At 42.4% G+C, this 22,816-nt stretch overlaps 1 protein-coding gene across 1 annotated transcript in view; it reads right to left on the bottom strand.

Moving 5' to 3' along the window:
* Nucleotides 1-22,816, bottom strand: part of SUSD1 (sushi domain containing 1) — a 235,551-nt gene that overhangs the window by 146,455 nt on the left and 66,280 nt on the right. The window contains exons 16-18 of the mRNA XM_026646365.1: nt 7,891-7,984; nt 6,446-6,701; nt 2,058-2,102 (exon numbers count right to left, since the gene is read on the bottom strand). Coding sequence (XP_026502150.1) covers nt 2,058-2,102; nt 6,446-6,701; nt 7,891-7,984 — 395 coding nt within the window. The remainder of the gene's footprint in view (nt 1-2,057; nt 2,103-6,445; nt 6,702-7,890; nt 7,985-22,816) is intronic.

Here is a 22,816-nt window from a genome sequence, read left to right on the forward strand (position 1 = left end):
AAAGCTTATGCTCTAATAAATTTGTTAGTCTCTAAGGTGCCACAAGTACTCCTGTTCTTTTTTTAGAGAATCTTAAGTGTGGCAAGAAAGAATTCCTTCAATTCATGGGAGAAAAGGTAAGTGTGTCCAAGGAAAAAACAAACATGTGATGCTCCTGAAAATACAGTATTTTTAGAAATAGAATCATTGGGAAGGGGCCTGACTGAGGAAGAAAATGGAAATTGTATCCTGTCTGAAAATTGGGTTTTAGCAATGTCACTCCAGCAATCAGGGGCGGTTCCAGGCACCAGCGCATGCCTGGGGCGGCAAGCCTGCGGGAGGTCCGCCAGTCCCGCGGCTTCAGCGGCAATTCAGCGGCGGGTACGCTGAAGGCACAGGACCGGCGGACCTCCCGCAGGCATGCCGCCGAATCCTCATTACCAGCGGACCTGCCGCAGGCATGCCGCCGAAGGCTGCCTCACTGCCGTGCTTGGGGCAGCAAAATACATAGAGCCGCCCCTGCCAGCAATGAATGAAGAGCTCTGTGTAAGCTCAAAAGCTTCTCTCTCACCAGCAGAAGTTGGTCCAATAAAACATATTACCTCACCCACTTTGTCTCTCTAATCTCCGGGGACCAACATGGCTACAACACCACTTCATTCTCCAGCAATAATTCTGTCTTACTAGGTACTGACAGATCAAAACCACCAGTCAGAATTTTTGGGATATTTCTGACTCTTAGATTCTACTCTGCATCAGGCATAAAAGCTTTCATACTTCACAAAACGTAGTTTTCCCATGGATAACGTACACCAGAGAAGAATGAAAGTTCCAGAGCTTTAGTGACTCATTTAGTTAAATAATTTGCATTAAAATTCCCTGATTAATCTTCTACCAAAAAGGCAAGTGAGGATGTCGGTCTAAGTTATGCAATTTCAGAGCGAGAGAAGGAAGAAACAAGTTTGCTTTGCTTTTCTGAATTCCTTTTACCCAAAGAGATTTCTCGTTTGGAGAATCCAGAGACAGGTATTCTTTCATTTTCTTTGCTTTTCTCCTATCAATACTGGCTGCTTGAGATGCAACAGACAAGAAACAGCTATATTATCAATTAGCTGGAGGAGGCCAGAATCTCCTCAGGGCAGAGACTGCTTGTACAGGCACTCAAATAACAGGTGATGCCAGTCACCATCTCTCTGTAGCACTTACTACTAGCCTGCCCTTTCATTCCTGGGAGATAGGATAATTTCCTTGTTTCATGCTTTAAAGCAAACTGGAGAAACAGGTCAGTTCTCCAGCAACTGCACTGGAGAAACAGTAATTGAAGGGTTCAGACATTTTGATGAGCAGAAAATACACTTTTTATGTTTCTTGTTTGGTATTTTCATTTTCACCAGTTTGTTCAATGCACTAATGTTGTCCAACATAGCACACCTGTATAGCTGCTGAGAATTCCAGCAATGTTCTCCCCATCTATTGGCCTCAGTGGAATGTCAGTAGGTTGGAGGAGTACATCAGCTGGAGCAGGCCCATTTGTAAATGTTTATGGCCTGTCGCGACCCAGTAAATAGTCTGAGGGTGAAGGCCCTGGGGTGGTTTTGGTTGGGCCCTGCCACACACCGCCCCCCCCCAAGCTGGCTGCGCTTGGCTCTCTGCTCCAGGCGTTGCAACCCGCCCCCCTGACTGGACCAAATTTGTGAGAGTGGAGTTGTGACCTGGCTCATGGGGTTGCAGGGCCACTCACTCAAATTTGGCCTACTTGGACTCCCATCATCATGCTGGCTGGGTCAAACCTGAGTGGCGCTAGGACCCCAGAGTTTGCAGTGCCTGGAGAAGGGAGGTGAGCCAAGCCAGCCCTGTGGGACAGGAGCTGCCACGCGACCCTGTGAAACATTCTGGCGACCCAATTTTGGGTCCCAACCCAGAAGTGGAGAAACCCTGATCTAACCTTTGTAACGCTCCACTGGACTTCATTGCTAGCAGGGAATTAAACAAAAGCCACGGAAATTGTTAGTTTTATGCCAAGATATAGCCAGACAATGCAATGACAACTTTTGTTTTCTCATTAGATGAAAAACTGCCTTACCTTCAATTTGTGCCCAAACTGCACAAGATTGTGTCCTCATCTGGAAAGAAAAACATAACCAATGTCACTATTTTCCCAGGATATGTATTAAATCAACAAGCCTACACCATCCGCAAAGGCATTCAGACAAGAAACATTAAAATGTATTACAGGGGGAATGGATTCCTATGTTTTTGCTAGATCACCAAGCTTTCCTGAGAAGGCTATAGGCTATAAAGACCAGTTTAAAGAGAAAACTTTGAGGAAAGTCTAGCTCTCATCTTTCGGATAGAAAAGAACAGATATCTAAAAACCCTACATGACGAGGGCTATAAAGTTGCATGGTTAAGCGTTCAAAAAGTTAGGAAATACCAAAGTTAAGGCTGCACATGCAGTCTTAACTCTGCCTCCTATTCGCATATACAGATTCCTATACAGTGATTAATTACATGGTCACTCACTGTGTTGCGAATAATATATTACACAATGTTTTCTCCACCCTTGAATACACATTTAGCACCTTATAATTTTTAAAGAAACTTTAATACAGTACTTACACTAATTTAATTTTCATAATGATCCAAAATATTGTTAGGGACAGACTTTCTATAAAATCTTGTTTAATCAGTTTTCCTCTCTCTTTTGATGTGTTCTCTTCTCTATTTTCTTTTTCTGTATCTCACACCCTCAAACATACATATGAATTTTAAGTACAGTACTACTCTATGGTGTATACTTAATATGAAGTGTGCTATGTACTTTACATATAAATGACTTACATGCACTCTGGTATTTACATATATTTTATTGAAGGTTTTAGACAAAAAAGTACACCTCTACCTCGATATAACGCGACCTGATATAACGCGATAAAGCAGTGCTCTGGGGGGGGGAGGGGGGGCTGCGCACTCCGGTGGATCAAAGCAAGTTCGATATAATACGGTTTCACCTATAACGCAGTAAGATTTTTTGGCTCACGAGGACAGCGTTATATCGAGGTAGAGGTGTATACTATGCAGTGGATAAATAGTATGTAATCATGTAATTAAAGACTAAGGCGTGGTCTATAGTGGGGGCGGGGGGAACGTGAGCTAAGTCGGTCTAAGTTACGCAACTTCAGCTATGAAAATAGTGTAGTTGACGTACTTAGAGCTACTTACCACAGTGTCTTCACTGCGGTAGGTTGACTGCTGACGCTCCCCCGTCGACTCCGCCTATGTTTCTCACTCCGGTGGAGTACCGGAGTCGACGGGAGAGTGCTCGGCGGTCAATTTATCGCTTCACTAGTCTTCACTAGACATGATAAATCGACCCCCGCTGGATCGATAGCTCCAGAGGTAAGTGTAGACATGCCCTAAGTCATGATGGATCTGCACAAAGTGACAATCTTTATTTGGGGCTTTATTTTGAGCTTCTATACAACCTCAATGATATTTAATATAGTTTTTGCTATGGGATTTTCTAGCTGTTTAAAAGGATAAAAGATAGGGTACAGAATGAACAAAAACAGACCTGCAAGCCTTCACTCTGTATGAGGCAACCTCCCCTAATACCACGCACCTAACAAGGTCCCCTGGGATTGAGCCAAGAGATCCTAATGGAGTCCTTGCTTCAGCCTACCTACTGCCATTTTGACTATGTAGACAAGTTAGTCATGCACCCATAGACAGTACAGCCTTCCACAGCAGTGCACTTCAAGTTTAGGAGAGAAAACACAAGCAATCTACTGCACATGTGTGCGCAACATGAGTTTTTCAAGACCAGTTGTCAGAACAGTTAAAGGCATTTTCCCCTCAATTAGGGTTCCTTATATTCCAAATTTCAACTTTCTACCCCTAGACTTTTCAATGCCTGTACTAAATACTACAAAATTCTCTAACTGGAATACCAAATTTACCTCCATCCCTCACAGACTTACTGTTGCTTTTATTACATATTCACTCCACAAATGCTGAATGATGAAATGGGGGTTGTAGAAGGTTTTATTTATGCTAAAGAAATTAATCCCATATCATTTTAAGCTCCAAGCACTATTATTTTCTCAGTGCCTTTCATTTTGGGCCTTGGCAGGTTGAGAGGTATGGAATCCATAAAGCAATCAGTGGAGACTGAAACAGACACCAGATGGGTTGGAGCTAATTAAATAACACCACTCTCTCACTGAGAAGGACACATCCAGAGATGGACAATTTGTTCTGCTTAATGGAGGTTTTCATGATAATGTCAGGCAATCTGTAGCTATCTCCCAAGCCCCATCTCTCTCCAGAATTCCCCCTTCTCACCTGCCAAATTTATCATTAGGAAAAATGGTACTCTTCCATTATCTCAGCTTTCCTAGCTTCTTCCCTGATGCTCTCCAAGCATTCCCTGTTGGAGAGGATCAGGCGGCATGACATTTGGCTAGCGTAAGTGGATGTCCCTCACATTTCCCTCAGTCTTTCACATTTCACTCAGCTTGGACTGGTGCATAGGTTGCAATTTTATTAAAAGCCCTTTTCATTTTCTGGTTCTCATGTACAATGCTATGGGGCGTGGGTTTCCAAAACTGTAGGAGAATATTTAAAGGTGATCTGCAAAAGGAAGAGAATGGGATTGTGCCCTTTTTGGTTACTTTATGATGTATAAAGAAGATATGAAAGTTCTGTTATTTTGAAAGTTCAGGTCCTGTATTACCCGGAATACTCTATGGCCTGGTCTACACTAGAAAAATTAACCATTGCGGACATCTGTTGTCAGGAATGAGTAATTTGTCTAGTGTAGACCAGGTGATGACTTCACAAGAACAATAATGTGAAAGTTGAGCAATTTAGGAATTTAGTCACATTATTTAAAATTCTTTGGTCTGGTGTTTCCTAATAACTATTTAATATAAAGTGAGCGCTGTACTCTTTGTATTCTGTGTTGTAATTGAAATAAATATATTTGAAAATGTAGAAAAAACATCCAAAATATTTATAACAAATGTCAATTGGTATTTTATTATTGTTTAACACTGCGATTAAAACTGCAATTAATTGCAATTAATTTTTTAAATCTCGTGATTAATTTTTTTAAATCACTTAGCCTGTAGCGGGGTGGTTACCCGCTCCAGCCCTGACAGGGTTAAGGCCAGCCCTGGGAGAGGGCTGGGGCTGTAAGGAAAAGCCCAGGCTGCTTAGGAAAGCAGGCACTGCTGGGGCCATGCCCCAAACAGCGCACAGCAGGTCCTTATAAAAGGGCTGCTAGCTTGGAGCTAGAGTCTCTCTCTCTCCAGTCTTGGAGGGAGCAGGGTCTGGCTGTCGGTAGTAAAGATACGGGGAGTGAAGCAGGGCTGGGGAAAGGCCAGAGGAGCAGGAGAGCTCCAGGCTGGTGACTCCCCAGGCTGCAAGGCCTGGTCCTAGGCCCCCACCCCTGAGGTACTGGTAGAGGAAGACAGCAGGTCCTACCCCCTTGCCTGTGATGACTGGCTCTTATACTGCAGTCTGCCCCAGGGAGCAGGGGCTCATCGCTGACTGGCAGTAGCCACTGGCTGAGGCAAGGTGGGATTAGGGGGTTGGGGTCCCTGGGGAGGGGAGACCCTGAGAGTGAGGGGTTACTGCCAGGGGGCAGCACCCCAGATAACGGGGCACCGAGGTCCAGGAGGGACACGGGGGCCCAGCGGCAGCGAGACGTCGGCCTGCAGAGAGCGCTCCAAGGCTGGAAAAAGAGCTAATTCCCAGGACACCAGCAGGAAGTGCCGCAGGGGTAAGTCTCACGCCGTTACACAGCCCTATTTAACGTCAATGACTAAAAAGGCTTCCTTCTCCTCAAATGTTGAAAATTCAACAACCCTGCCTCTTCAATAAAGGTATGAGTGTCAATATACGCTCTCCCAATAAGTCTTCCCGCAAAACCAGGGGTGCCCAGAGTTGACATTCCCTGTTATTTATAAGGCTACAATGCAAGAAAAACAAAAAACTCCATTAAAGAAAGTCTGGTCATCTTGTAGCGTCACTTGGAAGAACAGAATACCTTAGAGTAAAAGCACTTGACTCAAAAGAAAGAATCATATGTTACTGTTGAGTGACTTTTAGATACTAACACTCCCTAAGGCTAAATTATGGCCTCTGTAAATTATAGGCACCTGTAATTACCTATGAATCAGTGGGATTTGTGCACCCATCCCTGAAGGCAGAAGTTGGCACTAAATCCCTAATCCTTTCCTTTGTTTATATTTCAGCATCCAGAATCACTTCTGCATTACAATGGTGAAGAGATCTGCAAGCAATTAAAATGGCTACTTCAGGGTTTTATATCATCAACTTCTTGTCCCTGACAATATCATCAAAACAGAACAAAAAGCTAAAAATTTTCCCTGGTTTTCCAATTAAAACTTCTTTCATTCAACAAAGACTCAGAGAAAAGTTGATTTAAAATACCCATTACCTTATTCCATTGGCTTATAATTCTCAGTACCACACAGTAATCTTTCCCCTGCTTTAAGGGAGCATTATAGAATGCCCCATAGTAATGTCTGTCTCCAAGAGAGATCAGCATGTTGTCAGCAACATCCTCGGCGAGGAATTCAGCTGCCACATACCCCTCAGCATCAGTGGCATTGCTAAAGAAAGTCACAGCAGCCAGGGAATCACAAGTAAATGTGCTTTGCAAGGCCAAGGGAAGCACAATCACTTGATAAAAACTAGAATGAAACAGAAAAGCAGCCATCAGCATTCATTTCCATGCACTAAATACCAGAGAGAAATCATATTTGCATTTAGACTTTCAAATATTTTGGCCCTTTGTTTAATAGTTTTCAAATCACTAACATCCCGGGTGAACTCTTTCCATGTGTGGGTGAAATATTTCCCTTTATATACGTGCTATTTATTGCCCTCTGTATAAAACAGACTATATATGCCTATCGTAAGGCTAATTTTGCAAATTGCACACACAGATTTAACATGATTGGGCATGCTTATTTAGTATTTTCGTATGAGAATTGCCAACTATGAATCACTACAAACTGCCTGTTTGCTCAATTCATCCGACACACAACTTTCTCCTTGTAGCCAAAGCGGAGCTGAAAGACATTATCAACCTATTAAAACCTATTTGTTCCTGATTTCCCAGAAAGATGCTCTTTCCAGTATCAAGAAGGTGACGAGAGCTCCCATCTATTAGACTTTAATTAGAAACTTGTCCCTCGAGTTCACTAAAAGTTCAGAGTGTGATGTCCTCCCACAAAAAAGAGCAACTCACAGAGTACATGCACTGTACTGTTGTTATACTGTCCTTTGGCTCCTGCATTCACTTCCAAATATTTCCTGCCTTACTATAACGTGAGTTACAGTAACTCGTTTCTCTCATTTCCCAGGCACTTACCAACATACGTCAGCAGAGTTAAAACTCGCTACTCCAAAGAGTATTTATAATTTTGGTACCAGTAAATGAATATGGTGTTGCTGTTTATCAGGATTTGAAGAACAGATCTTCTTTCTTAATTTCCTATTGGCTACTAGAGAATTTCCTGCAAGCTGTATAATGTGGTTTACACACAACAATTATAAACTGCTCTTAGTTACACCAATGAATATCTAGTGTAGCTCCACTGAGCCAATGGAGTTACACCAGCATAAATTCAGAGTAATTGAGGACAGAATTGTGGTCCAAAAAGGAGAGGTTAACCTGAAGCAAAACTCCAGATCTGAACAATCACAAGTTACAGTGAAGATGGGACTTGGCTTCAAACTTTCTGGTTTGGTCCCATTGCTAATAAAATTATCTAATTGAAGACAGTCTAAAATATACAAACATCTAAATGATCAGTACTTAAAAAATATATTTTGAGAGAGTCGGGAGCATGTAAAAAAAACAAAAAACCCACAGACCTGATAGGTCCATTTCTATCTTCTGCTTTTCGTAGGCTGAGTGCTGGTGCAGGACCGTGTACGGTAACAAACTCTATTTCTGGGAATGGAGGATCTAAAAAGCAAACAGAATCAGTACTTTAGAAAAGTTTGAGGAATAATCCAAGTCTGAGGGCAGTAAGCTTTTTCTCACACAGCACAGTAACTAAAATGCTAACCCTAAAAGCTAGAGCTGTGCTTTAGATTCAAATCTGAATACAAAATACTTTAAAATGTACAGACAACGTTTTTGGTTAACAAATATTGGAGATGATTTTTATTTTGATTGAACTGCAGATCAGCAGACTCAACCTGAGAACACAAGTAGATGAGAGTTGAACCTTACTTCTTGTAGACCTTGAATACCTCAGTCAAATATTTTAAGCTGTCATCGGAGACTTTCAGCAAGTACTTCCCTGAACTTTCAAGAGCCCCCTCAACTGGAGAACTCAAAGGTAGGAAAATAAATTCTGTTGCAGTAGCTTTCTTTGATTCCTATTTTATACCCTCCCTTCCTTTGACATCCAGCACAGTCACGAGAAGCTTTAATTCAATGTTCTGCCTGGAGAAAATATTAGGGATTTTTTTTTTAATCCTCGCCAAAGTGCACAAGGCCTAAAATGTCCAACCGATCTGAGCTTTGTGTTAAATTTCAGACAGGCAGTGTAAAGAGGAAAACAGCTTTAGGGCACTAACCAGTAACTACCCAGGCCTAGCAAGCAACAAGTCCCTTTAAAGTTTGGAGTCTTTGCCACATTAGGTAACTGGTCAGAAATACAAGCTGTTAAAACTGTAAGCACATCTAAGTCTCTCCAGACTGCCCTGATAAGACGTAAAGCAGCAACAATCCAACATTTTAAAATTGGTTTAATTCTCACCCCAGGAAACAGGAGGACTTTATGAGGAAGTTCTTCCATGTGCAGTATTTGACATTAAGAAAAATGCATGTTGCCAGAACGTTAATGCGTGCCAAAAATCAGTCAACTACCAGGCCTGCAGAACATCAAAATTTAACAATCCCCGTGGGAAAAATAAAGCCTTCAGACCACCTCCATGAAGTCAGAAACAATGGCAGCACCTAATGCAGGGCAGCCATTGTGTGGGAAAATTCCTGATCAAGAGTGAAAAGCTGCAGCCCCAAATTCAGTGGCTTGCCATTAACATCTACCCCTCTTGGTCTTCAGGTAAATTACTATAAAAACATTCTATCAGGATTACAGGCCACCAGCTTGAAGCAGCATCCTTCAAACTTCACAGTGACACAAACCTAAAAGTGCCAGTATTCACCCCTATCTTCAACCAAACCCCGCTCTAAATACCCCCCTCAGAATCAATGCTGGTAGGCCAGGAATTTGGCAATTCACCATGAGTTTCATTTTTATGGCAAGAATATTTGAGCTGGGTCACAGTGTTAGCTGGAAGCCAAAACACAGCAGAAAGCACATGTAACAGCATTGCAAGTGAAATAGGAAAACAGCACAGATATTGAGGCTATACCTCCTGGAAATGACAAGATGGGGCACTTGTTCACATCACGTTCAATGGTTTGGAAGACTCCGCATTCGCACTGCGGCAAATCCTTGATTCTCCATTTGTGCATCAGGTGCACACATCTTGTGTAATGTCCTAATATAGATTCATAGATTCATAGATTCTAGGACTGGAAGGGACCTCGAGAGGTCATCGAGTCCAGTCCCCTGCCCGCATGGCAGGACCAAATACTGTCTAGACCATCCCTGATAGACATTTATCTAACCTACTCTTAAATATCTCCAGAGATGGAGATTCCACAACCTCCCTAGGCAATTTATTCCAGTGTTTAACCACCCTGACAGTTAGGAACTTTTTCCTAATGTCCAACCTAGACCTCCCTTGCTGCAGTTTAAGCCCATTGCTTCTTGTTCTATCCTCAGAGGCTAAGGTGAACAAGTTTTCTCCCTCCTCCTTATGACACCCTTTTAGATACCTGAAAACTGCTATCATGTCCCCTCTCAGTCTTCTCTTTTCCAAACTAAACAAACCCAATTCTTTCAGCCTTGCTTCATAGGTCATGTTCTCAAGACCTTTAATCATTCTTGTTGCTCTTCTCTGGACCCTTTCCAATTTCTCCACATCTTTCTTGAAATGCGGTGCCCAGAACTGGACACAATACTCCAGCTGAGGCCTAACCAGAGCAGAGTAGAGCGGAAGAATGACTTCTCGTGTCTTGCTCACAACACACCTGTTAATACATCCCAGAATCACGTTTGCTTTTTTTGCAACAGCATCACACTGTTGACTCATATTTAGCTTGTGGTCCACTATAACCCCTAGATCCCTTTCTGCCGTACTCCTTCCTAGACAGTCTCTTCCCATTCTGTATGTGTGAAACTGATTTTTTCTTCCTAAGTGGAGCACTTTGCATTTGTCTTTGTTAAACTTCATCCTGTTTAACTCAGACCATTTCTCCAATTTGTCCAGATCATTTTTAATTATGACCCTGTCCTCCAAAGCAGTTGCAATCCCTCCCAGTTTGGTATCATCCGCAAACTTAATAATCGTACTTTCTATACCAATATCTAAGTCGTTAATGAAGATATTGAACAGAGCCGGTCCCAAAACAGACCCCTGCGGAACCCCACTCGTTATGCCTTTCCAGCAGGATTGGGAACCATTAATAACAACTCTCTGAGTACGGTTATCCAGCCAGTTATGCACCCACCTTATAGTAGCCCCATCTAAATTGTATTTGCCTAGTTTGTCGATAAGAATATGGTTGATGGTCATCCACTGTCTTTGGCAGAGCAAGAAACCAGGTCATTCGACAGTGCGATCATGTACAAGATGCTTGTTGTTTATGTCAGAGCCAGCCCATTGCATCTGCCAGGGGTTTTCTGAGTTGAAGCTGGATGACAGAAGAGCTTCTCCAACCACCCAGAATGGCCAGCAGGACTTAAGGCAAGCGTGAGGTGGATGAACAAAGAACTTTGGATGAGCAAGAACTTTCTTGTACTCGTGCAACATAGCCATCTCTCACCAGATGGTTGGAGAAAGGACTTTACGAGGACTGGAATCTAAGGCAGTGGCATGGTCTTCAGGGTGCCACTTACAAGTCTCAGAGCCACATTTAATTGGATGTGGATCAGGTCTGTGTGCGAGCTTCTTCCCCAAACCGGTGCGTAGAACTCGGCCATGGAAAAAACTAAAGCCAGCATTGCCGTCCATACCATTTGAGCAACACAACCCCAGCTCAAACTTGCTAGCTTTTGGATGATATTGATGCAACTCACTTGTTTGTTATCAAGCAGATGTTTCTCACGGGAATGGCCTGATTTTTTAAAAGCATTAAGATTCCTAATTTACTTGTCCCTGTTTTAAATCTCAGAGGCCTCTGACTTTTTACAGACGCAGTTTACAACGGAAGCCTTAGGACTGCACAGACTAATCACTACACATGTGATGAACAGTGTCACTTTCATTATACTATCAAATCTTGATAGTAGGAATCTTTAAGGTCTTTCTGATTAGCTGATCTTCTGCACTCCACCAATACTATATGACTATGACAGCACTGAAATTTACTTTACTATACATACTACAGTCAGAATGACTCCATTTAAAAGGATAGTATTTTCTTTGTGCCTCATTTTAAATATGTCTCTATTTAAAATGAACATATGCTTATGGCTAGTTAATCATTTGGCTTACCACCCTTTTAGAAATCCTTCATTTGCTCTAGAGCAGCCCTGTTTGGGTTTCTCTGCTTTTCTAGACGCCATTCTCTGCTGCTGATAATGCTTTAAAAATAGTGATGCAACTGAGCCACAAGGTTTGCATCCAGATGGTATCTTTCCTCAAGTTCAGGGAAGTCAAATCAAGGGTTCTCATTCAGGCCCAGCTATAACTGAAAACAATTCTCTGCTGAAATAATGCCATTTGCATAACTGACATTTCTTGCAAACACATTGTTTTAAGGATTTTATGGTTGTTTGGGGATTTTGATTCAAATAAAAATCTTTTATTACATTTTCACATTTAAAATAAAGAAATGGAATAAGTACTAATGGTATAAGTGAGGGTTATGTAGCAGTACAGATTAAATAGCACTGGTTATGAGGAGAGACTATAAGTACAACATATGTAACAACATGTATGTTATGCTGAAAGGCAAAGAATTTTTAACCTGAAGAAAACCACTATCACAGAATCTTCTGAGGAGATGACCAAAAAAGCCCACTAGAAGAGAGAAAAAATGAACTTAAAAAGGTCACTTAAGACAAATATATTGATTTTTAATAACAATATAATGGGGGAGGGCCCTTATCTGTGTTTTTAACACCACCTTATGGAATGTTAATTTTTTTGGGGGGGTGAGGGGAGTGGTGTCATTAACTATATTCTGTTTGTTTCCTTTTTGCATTTCACTCAGTTGCATCAGTGAAAATTAAACTGGCTGGTTCCACTTTATTGTTATTACTTATTTGTATTGTAGTAGAGACCAGAGGCTAGGACTCCATTGTTATGTTTGTACAATACCTATCACAGAGGCCCAAAGAACTTACAGTCTATACACGTGAGACAAGAGAGAAAAGGTAGACAGAGAGAGAGACAGGTGAGGGAGCACAGGTAACTAATGAGACATTACTGGTCAGCATGAAAAGCAGTGGTCTCAGAGCCTAGCTGCCTAACCATTTATTTGTAGGCATCATGACAGAGAAGAGTTTAAATAGGGATTTGAAGGAGAACAACAAGGTGGCTTTGCAAATGTTTATGGAGAGCTTCTCCCACGAGTGAGGGGGGAAAAACACAGTGGTTTGTTGCAAATTATTTTAAAATTGGCAATCAAGACTGGAAATCATTTGCAGAACAAATGCAGGGGTCCCATGTGTGAAATGCTCGGTAAGGCGGGGTTAGGTTGTGGAGGCCTTAAAAGTGAAGACAAGTAGTTCGTGTCTGATGCAGACAAGAAGGTGAAGCTGGTGGAGAGGTGCAAAGAGGGAAGAGATGGGATCAATGTCACAAGTCAGGAAAATGCTCCTGGCAGCAGAATTTGAAGCAAGATGGAATTTGTCAAGGCCAGAGAGGAGACCATTGGAGCAGTTGAGACATGAAAGATAAGGGCCTGGATGAGAGTTTTAGTTGTGCAGACAGAGAGGAAAGGCCATATCTTAAGAGATGTTATGCAGGAAGAAATGCGAAGATTTAGATGTGGCCTGGATGTGGAGACCTAGAAAGGGCCAAGTCAAAGAAAATGCCCAGGCTTTGGGCCTGGCCAAAAGGGAGGAGGGTGGTGGTATCCTGGAGGACTGGGGGGAATGATTAGGAGTTGTTTTGGCCAGGTTGCGTTTAAGATGAAGGTTGGTCTATGGGGAGATGTCAGAAAACTAAACTGAGATTTTGGTTTGGCCAGGAGGAGACAGGTCAGGCGTGCAGAAGTAAATCTGCAAGTTATCAGCATAACGATGACAGCTGGAGTCGTATTTGTCAATGCGACTGCCTAGAGACAGGATGCAGAAGGAGAAATGGAAGGGGTCAAAACAGAGACCTGTAGAAACCCACAACACACTGGAAGGAGATTAAGTTTATATATGGAGGAAGGATTTCACATACAACCTCTCATAGACAATAGCACTGGGCTAGTTTATGGCACCGATCCTGTCAACAGTTATGCATGTGCTTAAATTTTATTCATTCAAGCAGTCCCTTGAGCTTTAATAGGACTACTCACATATTTAAAGTTAAATACATCACACATAAATGTTTGCAGGATTGGAGACTAAATTCCTGTCACATAAAAACACATATTTATATTACTGGTTGTCATCAATCCCCCTGCCTGCTTCACTGAAACAGAAAATCATTTCTCTGTAATTCTTGTTTTCTAAGAGGTATACTTGTAACTCATCACCCCCTGGGGGGTCTGTCATGATAGCACAAATAGAAGGGAATATTCACAGCAAATCCACATGTTTCCTACGGTCCCTTCCTCCCTCAGTGGAAGGCAGAAATTTTTAACATTTGAAAAAAGAAAAATAAATTAAAGATCCCCCAACCATGAGGGGAGTTGGGTGAGTTAGCCTGACTCTATTCCTACTTGCACATGAGCGGAACAATGGCAAGCTGTTCTCTTTCCCCCTAAGGTTACGGAATTCCATTTGGGATGCAATGTGTGAGAAAAACCCAGAATGAGAGGGGCACCACAAAACTATTCATGGAGAAAACATAAGGCTGTGGAATTCATTCCTTTAGGGCAAATACCTCTTTCTAGACCTTCAGTTTCATGATTATTCATTTCTGATGTAAATAACTTTTAAGAAGAAGAGTGAGGGGTCACTATATTTGTGTGCCAGAGGGGCATCTGAGAGGTCTGAGGACTCAAAAGCTCCTGCAATATCTTTATCCAAACCCTGTAACTGGTATATACAAATACCTGTAGCAAGTAACAATAAGCAGAATGCAAAGTAGGAACATACCCTGACTCACTGCAATTTTCTATTTTTCTTTTTTTTAAAGAGGTTATGTGTGGGGGAGAAAACATTGGAAGAGGTTACAGAACCCAATATGCATGTTTTCATTGGAGGGGAAGTTCAATGTTCCCCTTTATTAACTCAGACACAGTAACTCCACTTCCCTGTGACCAGGGATCTTCCTAACAAGCATTGTGTTCCAACACAGAGCGGTCCATTCCAAGCCTTAGGAAATTGGCCAGTCACCAAAGTGTTAAACCACTGGTGGTTAGCTAGTGGCCTAAGGGTTAAAATTTCCTCTTTTAAACTGGTCTTTCTGAAGAATCTATCATTTCCTTTACCCAAACAAGGGCTGCAGGTGGACTAACATCTCACCACTGTTCTTGGGTGACCCACCAGCCAGAGGTGCTGGGTTTCTTCATGATGATAGAAGCACACATACATGTCATATTATCCTTGCACTCTGCCTGCTTGTTCCTCTTTAATGAACAGACAGGATACTCAATTATGCAAAAATCCTACTCTCTGAAGCCAAAACAATGGAGCAGACATGGAGCCTGCAAGTCAAAATACAGCCAGAAGGTCTGGCTTTCAGGTCTAAAAACCTTGATGGTGCTCCTTAAAAATTAACACTGGCTGCTCTCTGTTATGCCTGCTGTTTACCACAACTTTACAAGAAAAATGTATTTATAAAGACGTGCTTAGGATGTTACAAGAAAATAAATGTTATCCGAGAAAAACAATTTTTAAAAACAATTATAACTGAAGGTTATACAGCACAAAGCCTGGGAGATAATGTGATGGCTGCAGCACAATGGGGGTGGAACAAACAACGAACACATTCATTTTCACACCTTCTTTCACACTCCTCCTACTGTATGTTGGGATTGCCTTCTTAATTACTGTCTCCAAATGTTCCCCATCTCTGTCTCTCAAATCTCTTCTCAAACACACTTGTTTTGCATAGCATTCCACTAATATTTCAAGGGCAACCTCCTCCTCATTTCACCATCCTTGTGCTATTGTTGTTGCAAGAAACATACTGTAGCTCTTAAGCTTCTGTTCCAAAGCGCATTTGCCTTCTTTTTTTATTATTTGCACAGTACTTACTCTGTAAGCTCTGCAGGACAGGGACCATGTTAATTCTTTACATACCTGTACAGCTGTGGCACATTAGAAAAATAAACAACAACATTAAGCGAGTTCATGCGCCGAGATTTCAAAAAGTAACTAGTGATATTGGTTGCCAAATTTGAGACTAGTGAGGCTTGATTTTCAAGAAGTGCACCTGAAAATCAGGTCTCTTTGAGGGTGTATCAAGTTGAGCATCCAAAAACAGGACACACTCAACATCACTAAGTGTTTTTGAAAATTTTGGCCATGACTTTTAAGTGTAGCTATTCTGCAGGTACAGAACATCTTTTAATCAGTCTGGCATGGAGAACTTTACAAAATATACTGGTTTCCAAGTATCTTCTCTCCCTTCCTTATGCTTTTTCAAGAGGCTCACAGACACAGATGTTTTATTGCATCAGCATTTTAAAATGTACTTTTCTAGATGGCAGGAAACTGTTGTATGTTCAGATTAATAATGTTTTTACAGGGCAGTCTGCACCCTCTTTATCAGAAGGAGGCATCTATTCACTCAGCACGAACTCCCACCAACACTGTTCCCAAAAGACGCAATACAGCAGTGCACAGACAATCCAGGAACTTTTTGGAGAGTGTTGGGGACAATTTCCTGGGGCAAGTGCTGGAGGAACCTACCAGGGGCTGTGCTCTTCTTGACCTGCTGCTCACAAACAGGGAAGAATTGGTAGGGGTAGAAGTAGAAGTGGGTGGCAAACTGGGAAGCAGTGACTATGAGATGGTCGAGTTCAGGATCCTGACAAAAGGAAGAAAGGAGAGCAGCGGAATACAGACCCTGGACTTCAGAAAAGCAGACTTTGACTCCCTCAGGGAATTGATGGGCTGGATTCCCTGAGACACTAATATGAGAGGGAAAGGAGTATAGGCCTGGTCTACACTACCCCCCCACTTCGGACTAAGGTACGCAAATTCAGCTACGTTAATAACGTAGCTGAATTCGAAGTACCTTAGTCCGAACTTACCGCGGGTCCAGACGCGGCAGGAAGGCTCCCCCGTCGATGCCGCGTACTCCGCTCGCCGAGCTGGAGTACCGGCGTCGACGGCGAGCACTTCCGGGATCGATCCGGGATCGATTTATCGCGTCTTAACCAGACGCGATAAATCGATCCCAGAACATCGATTGCCTGCCGCCGGACCCTCCGGTAAGTGTAGACGTACCCCAAGAGAGGTGGCTGTATTTTAAAGAAGCCTTATTGAGGGTGCAGGAATAAACCATTCCGATGTGCAGAAAGAATAGCAAATATGGCAGGCAACCAGCTTGGCTTAACAGAGAAATCTTCGGTGAGTTTAACACAAAAAGGAAGCTTACAAGAAGTGGAAACTTGGTCAGATGACTAGAGAGGAGTATAAAAATATTGCTCGAGCATGCAGGGTGTAATCAGAAAGGCCAAAGCACAACTGGAGTTGCATCTAGCAAGGGATGTGAAGGGTAACAAGAAGGGTTTCTACAGGTATGTTAGCAACAAGAAGGTGGTCAGGGAAAGTGTGCAACCCTTACTGAATGGGGGAGGCAATCTAGTGACAAATGATGTGGAAAAAGCTGAAGTACCCAATGCTTTTTTTGCCTCAGTCTTCACAGACAAGGTCAGCTCCCAAACTGCTGTCCTGGGCAACACAGTATGGGGAGGAGGTGAGCAGCCCTCAGTGGTGAAAGAACAGGTTAAGGACTATTTAGAAAAGCTGGACATGCACAAGTCCATGGGGCCAGATGCAATGCATCCAAGGGTGCTGAGGGAGTTGGCTGATGTGATTTCAGAGCCATTGGCCATTATCTTTGAAAACTCATAGCAATCGGGGGAGGTCCCGGATGACTGGAAAAAGGCAAATATAGTGCCCATCTTTAAAAAAGGGAAGAAGGAGAATCTGGGGAACTACAGACCGGTCGCCTCACCTCAGTCCCCGAAAAAGTCATGGAGCAGGTCCTCAAGGAATCCATTTTGAAGCACTTGGAGGAGAGGAAGGTGATCAGGAACAGTCAAAATGGATTCACCAAGGGCAAATCATGCCTTACTAGCCTGATTGCCTTCTATGATGAGATAGCTGGCTCTGTGGATGAGGGGAAAGCAGTAGACATGATATACCTTGACTTTAGTAAAGCTTTTGATATAGTCTCCCACAGTATTCTTGCCAGCAAGTTAAAGAAGTATGGACTGGATGAATGGACTATAAGGTGAACAGAAAGCTCGCTAGATTGTCGGGCTCAACGGGTAGTGATCAACGGCTCGATGTCTAACTGACAGCCGGTATCAAGTGGAGTGCCCCAGGGGTCAGTCCTGGGGCCAGTTTTGTTCATCTTCATTAATGATCTGGATGATGGGATGGACTGCACCCTTAGCAAGTTCACAGATGACACTAAGCTAGGGGGAAAGGTAGATACACTGGAGGGTAGGGATAGGGTCCAGAGTGATCTAGACAAATTGGAGGATTGGGCCAAAAGAAATCTGATGAGGTTCAACAAGGACAGGCTGGGGACCGACTGGCTAAGCAGCAGTTCTGCAGAAAAGGACCTGGGGATTAGTGGACGAGAAGCTGGATATGAGTCAGCAGCGTGCCCTTGTGCCAAGAAGGCTAATGGCATATTGGGCTGCATTAGTTGGAGCACTGCCAGCAGATCAAGGGAAGTGATTATTCCCCTCTATTTGGCACTGGTGAGGCCACATCTGGAGTTCTGCGTCCAGTTTTGGGCTCCCCACTACAGAAAGGATGTGGACAAACTGAAGAGAGTCCAGTGGAGGGCAATGAAAATGATTAGGGGGCTGGGGCACATGACTTATGAGGAGAGGCTGAGGGAACTGGGATTATTTAGTCTGCAGAAGAGAAGAGTGAGGTGGGATTTGATAGCAGCCTTCAACTACCTGAAGGGGGGTTCCAAAAAGGATGGAGCTAGGCTGTTCTCAGTGGTTGCAGATGACAGAACAAGAAGCAATGGTCTCAAGTTGCAATGGGGGAGGTCTTGGTTGGATATTAGGAAAAAGTATTTCACTAGCAGGGTGGTGAAGCACTGGAATGGGTTACCTAGGGAGGTGGTGGAATCTCCATTCTTAGAGGTTTTTAAGGCCCGTCTTGACAAAGTCCTGGCTGGGATGATTTAGCTGGGGTTAGTCCTGCTTTGAGCAGGGGGTGGGACTAGATGTCCTCCTGAGGTCTCTTCCAACCCTAATCTTCTATGACGCATATCCTTGCTGTGGCTTATTCATTTAAGACCAGTATTTCTTAAATTCTCCCTAGCCATTTCTCAAATGGCAGTGAGTGTTTATAAAAAAAGACATTTCTTAAATTCAGAAATAGTCAGCGACAATGCTTTACCTAGGATATCTTCTTCACGAATGATCTATAAAAGGGAAGAGCACACTTGGGACTACAACAATCAGTAACCCAGACAGAGAAATAATGAATCAGAGACAGTACAACCTTAACAGCCTTTTTTTTTTTTTTTTTTTAGGGATGCGATGGAAGGGAGCAGGAGAAACAGACACAAACTGTCCTTCCTGCCAAAACACAGAAAGCTCACATCACCAGTCTTTTAATAGCGATTGGGCAATGATTGCCCAACCATTTTTCATGACTCGAGCTCCCATCTCACGTGAGCACATGGTAAAAACTCTTATGCAAGCCGGCAGAAAAGGCAGCCTAAGAAGGATACTGCTGGGAATATGAAAGGAACAGAATTTCAGTGCTCTATGAAGCTCTCAATAGAGAATCTTTACTGGCCAGGTGACGAGAACAATAACATGCTGATCACAGACTTATTTTAAAAGGAATCTGCTTGCCAGGCTGTCTACGGTAAGGAAAGTAGCAAGCTGCTGAATTCCATTTTTTGTGTAGACACACATCCCATTATCGGCATAATGTATCATCCCATTCAGGATATCTGAAGCAAAGGTAGGTTTCCTGACAGACATTTATGAACGCTGTAGATTCTCTCTCTTTTTTCTGTCTTAGCACAAAGCAACCTTTCACTAACATGTGACTGTACGGCATAGGTTCACACTAAATACGCTCTCTAACCTTATTAATTTCCTCCATAGAGGAATATGGTCACCATGGAATGACCTATTAGAGGGCCTCTAGCATTACAGAATCTATGGGCCTGGTCCTCAACTGCAGTAAACTGGAGTAGCTCTATTGAAATTAATGAGGTATGGGAATTTACACCAGCTGAAGATGTGATCCTATGTTCTGAAATGTAAATCCATGACTCACCAGGAACATTTGTTAACTGTGGGTAAATTGAGGGCCATACCTCCTTACTCTTCCCCCAAAGAAATCAGCATGAAACCTCAAGCAGCTACATCACCCGATAACAAAGGTTAGGCCAGTTACAGTACATCCACAGTAAAACATTTGTTTCAGTCTTTCAGCTTCCTTACAGCATTAGATCTTCTGAGGTATTTTACATTTACATAGGACTTTTGATCCCAAAGGGCCACAAAGCACTTTAACAAGCTTAAACCGGCATATAAATTAGGAGAACTCCACCACCACCAAAGTACAGCCATCTGAGGGCTTGTCTACACTACCGTCCGGATCGACAGGCAGCGATCGATCCAGCGGGAGTCGATTTATCGTGTCTAGTATAATCGACCGCCGATCGCTCTAGCGTCAGCTCCGGTACTCCACCTCAACGAAACGTGCAAGGGAAATTGATGGGAGAGCGTCTTCTGTAGACACACCGCAGTAAGTAGATCTAAGTACATTGACTTCAGCTACGTTATTCATGTAGCTGAAGTTGCATAACCTGGATCAATCCCTGCCCTGTAGTGTAGACCAGCCCTGATTCAGCAGCTCACAGCAGTGCAAGACAGGAAGTAAAGAATACTATATCCTAAATAAACCGCAGGAGGGATTTAGGTAGGAAGAATATAATTTCAGAGGCATGGCACAGAAGTTAAAAGCTCATTGTTAGGCGAGTTACTTTAAATGCTTCTTCACTGGTACTACAGCAGCTAAGATTATTAACATGGAAAGAATGTTAAAAATCTAATTTAGTTTTCATCATTAATTGTCTTGGTTTTCTTTTTGCATTTCACTGCCCATGGATTACAAAACAGACTGGTCAGTTTCACTTACTAGCTGTCATTAACAAGCACAATGTTGCAATATTGGGGTTGCAAACACTGGTGGAGAAAGCTGAAATCCATACCAAACACTGTTTTTCTTGGAATTTAAAAAAAAAAATAAAATGGAAAGTTTTATTAATCCTAAATTGTGTAATTTTGTAAAATTTAAATGTGGGAGCTAAATCAAAAGTGACTCAAACCCCATTACTCTTATAAAAAAGTAAAATGGGCCTTTTAATGAGATCTTACTTGATAAGCAGACATGACCAAATGTTTGTGCCTCTCCACCAAATACCTACAGCCCTGTGTGGATACACATGTATATCTGCATCCAAGGATATAAATTTGTATCCACGCAGGGCTCTACAGATACCTCGCCCAGGACTATGCTGGTGCGTTCATTCAGTACTAACTCAGCTCAAAGAGAAACATACCAGGTACCAAATCATCAACCCCACTTCATGCAGCACCTGCTAGAAAGTATTCTGTACAGATCGTCTGCACAAGTAATGAACTCTTGCAGGATGACAATGTAAAGTGGAATGCCTACAGGTTATAACTGTGGGTATTCAAAAGCATCTCAATCAATCAAATTCCGGGACATGCTTTGTTCTAACAAGACACATGAACAGATACAACAATTCACTACTTTTGAATGACAGCTAGGCAATTTTCAAGCAAAAATCATCCAATAATTGCTGTTCATCACTAAAGTGATCCAGAACACTGTGTGCCCTACACAATAACTTTCACACACAAGGAAGAGATTTCCCCCCCCTTCTATGATGTCTTAAAAGCTAAGATTTACTATTAAAAAAGTACTGAAGTATTCATGATTTGGAAAATACCACATAAACAGCTCCCTAGTTCTTCATTGGGTATCCAGCAGATAAACAGCTGCACCTAGTGGCCGAACACAGTTACAAAATTCAAAGAGGTTGCTAGGTTTCATCTGTCTGCTGCCAACACCAAAGCTAGTGTTTCACTTTGTTGTTTCAGAGTAGCAGCCGTGTTAGTCTGTATCCGCAAAAAGAACAGGAGTACTTGTGGCACCTTAGAGACTAACAAATTTATTAGAGCATAAGCTTTCGTGGGCTACAGCCCACTTCTTCGGATGCATATAGAATGGAACATATATTGAGGAGATATATATACACACATCCAGAGAGCATGAACAGGTGGGAGTTGTCTTACCAACTCAGAGGCCAATTAAGTAAGAGAGAAAAAAAAACTTTTGAAGTGATAATCAAGATAGCCCAGTACAGCCCCTTGTAAGTATTCTCACACTTCTTATCAAACTGTCTGTACTGGGCTATCTTGATTATCACTTCAAAAGTTTTTTTTCTCTTACTTAATTGGCCTCTCAGAGTTGGTAAGACAACTCCCACCTGTTCATGCTCTCTGAATGTGTGTATATATATCTCCTCAATATATGTTCCATTCTATATGCATCCGAAGAAGTGGGCTGTAGCCCACGAAAGCTTATGCTCTAATAAATTTGTTAGTCTCTAAGGTGCCACAAGTACTCCTGTTCACTTTGTTGTTGTTTTTCTTAATCTAACCCAGAAGCTTTTCAGCATAGGAACGGTACAAAAGTGTCCTAATTTAAACCAGTTTAACTGGAATCAAAATGAGCTCAAAGGCTGCAGATTTTTATTAGTGCAGTTTTCTTTATGGAAAAAAAAATTCTGGAAGCAAATTACAATTAAAACACGAAGCATAACATGCTCTTTCTCCTCCTCTGCCAACAGTGCCTTTTTGCTGGAATACCTTTTAATATCACCATCGGTAGCGATATCAGTCTATGGTACTCATAGGGCCCTCATTACCATAGTATCTGAGTACTTCAAAATCTTTCAACCTCTGTGAGGTAGGGCAGTGCCATTATCCCCATTGTACAGATGGTGAAGTGAGGCACACAGAGACTAAGTGACTTGCCCAAGGTCATACAGGAAGTCTTTGGCAGAGCAGGGGATTGAACTAGGTCTTCAGAGTTCCAGGCTAGAATCCCAATCACTGTCCCATCCTTCCTCTCCAGTTACCCTGTGATGCTGAAGTAACATTTAAAAACACATGACAGCCATTGTCCCCATGCTTTGGGATTTGCTGACTCAACAAGAAACAGCATGAAATCTGTAACAATTAGATTACAGTTTTTGAGCACAAGACAGGAGTTTTTCAACAATCCACACTGAGACACTAAGTTCAAGTCAGTTGACAATATTGCCATTGAGGCTAAGCACTCACACTCAA

The sequence above is a fragment of the Terrapene carolina genome, unplaced genomic scaffold, assembly GCF_002925995.2.
Source record: "Terrapene carolina triunguis isolate 2854851 unplaced genomic scaffold, T_m_triunguis-2.0 Scaffold35022, whole genome shotgun sequence".
NCBI classification, from domain to species: Eukaryota; Metazoa; Chordata; order Testudines; family Emydidae; genus Terrapene; species Terrapene triunguis.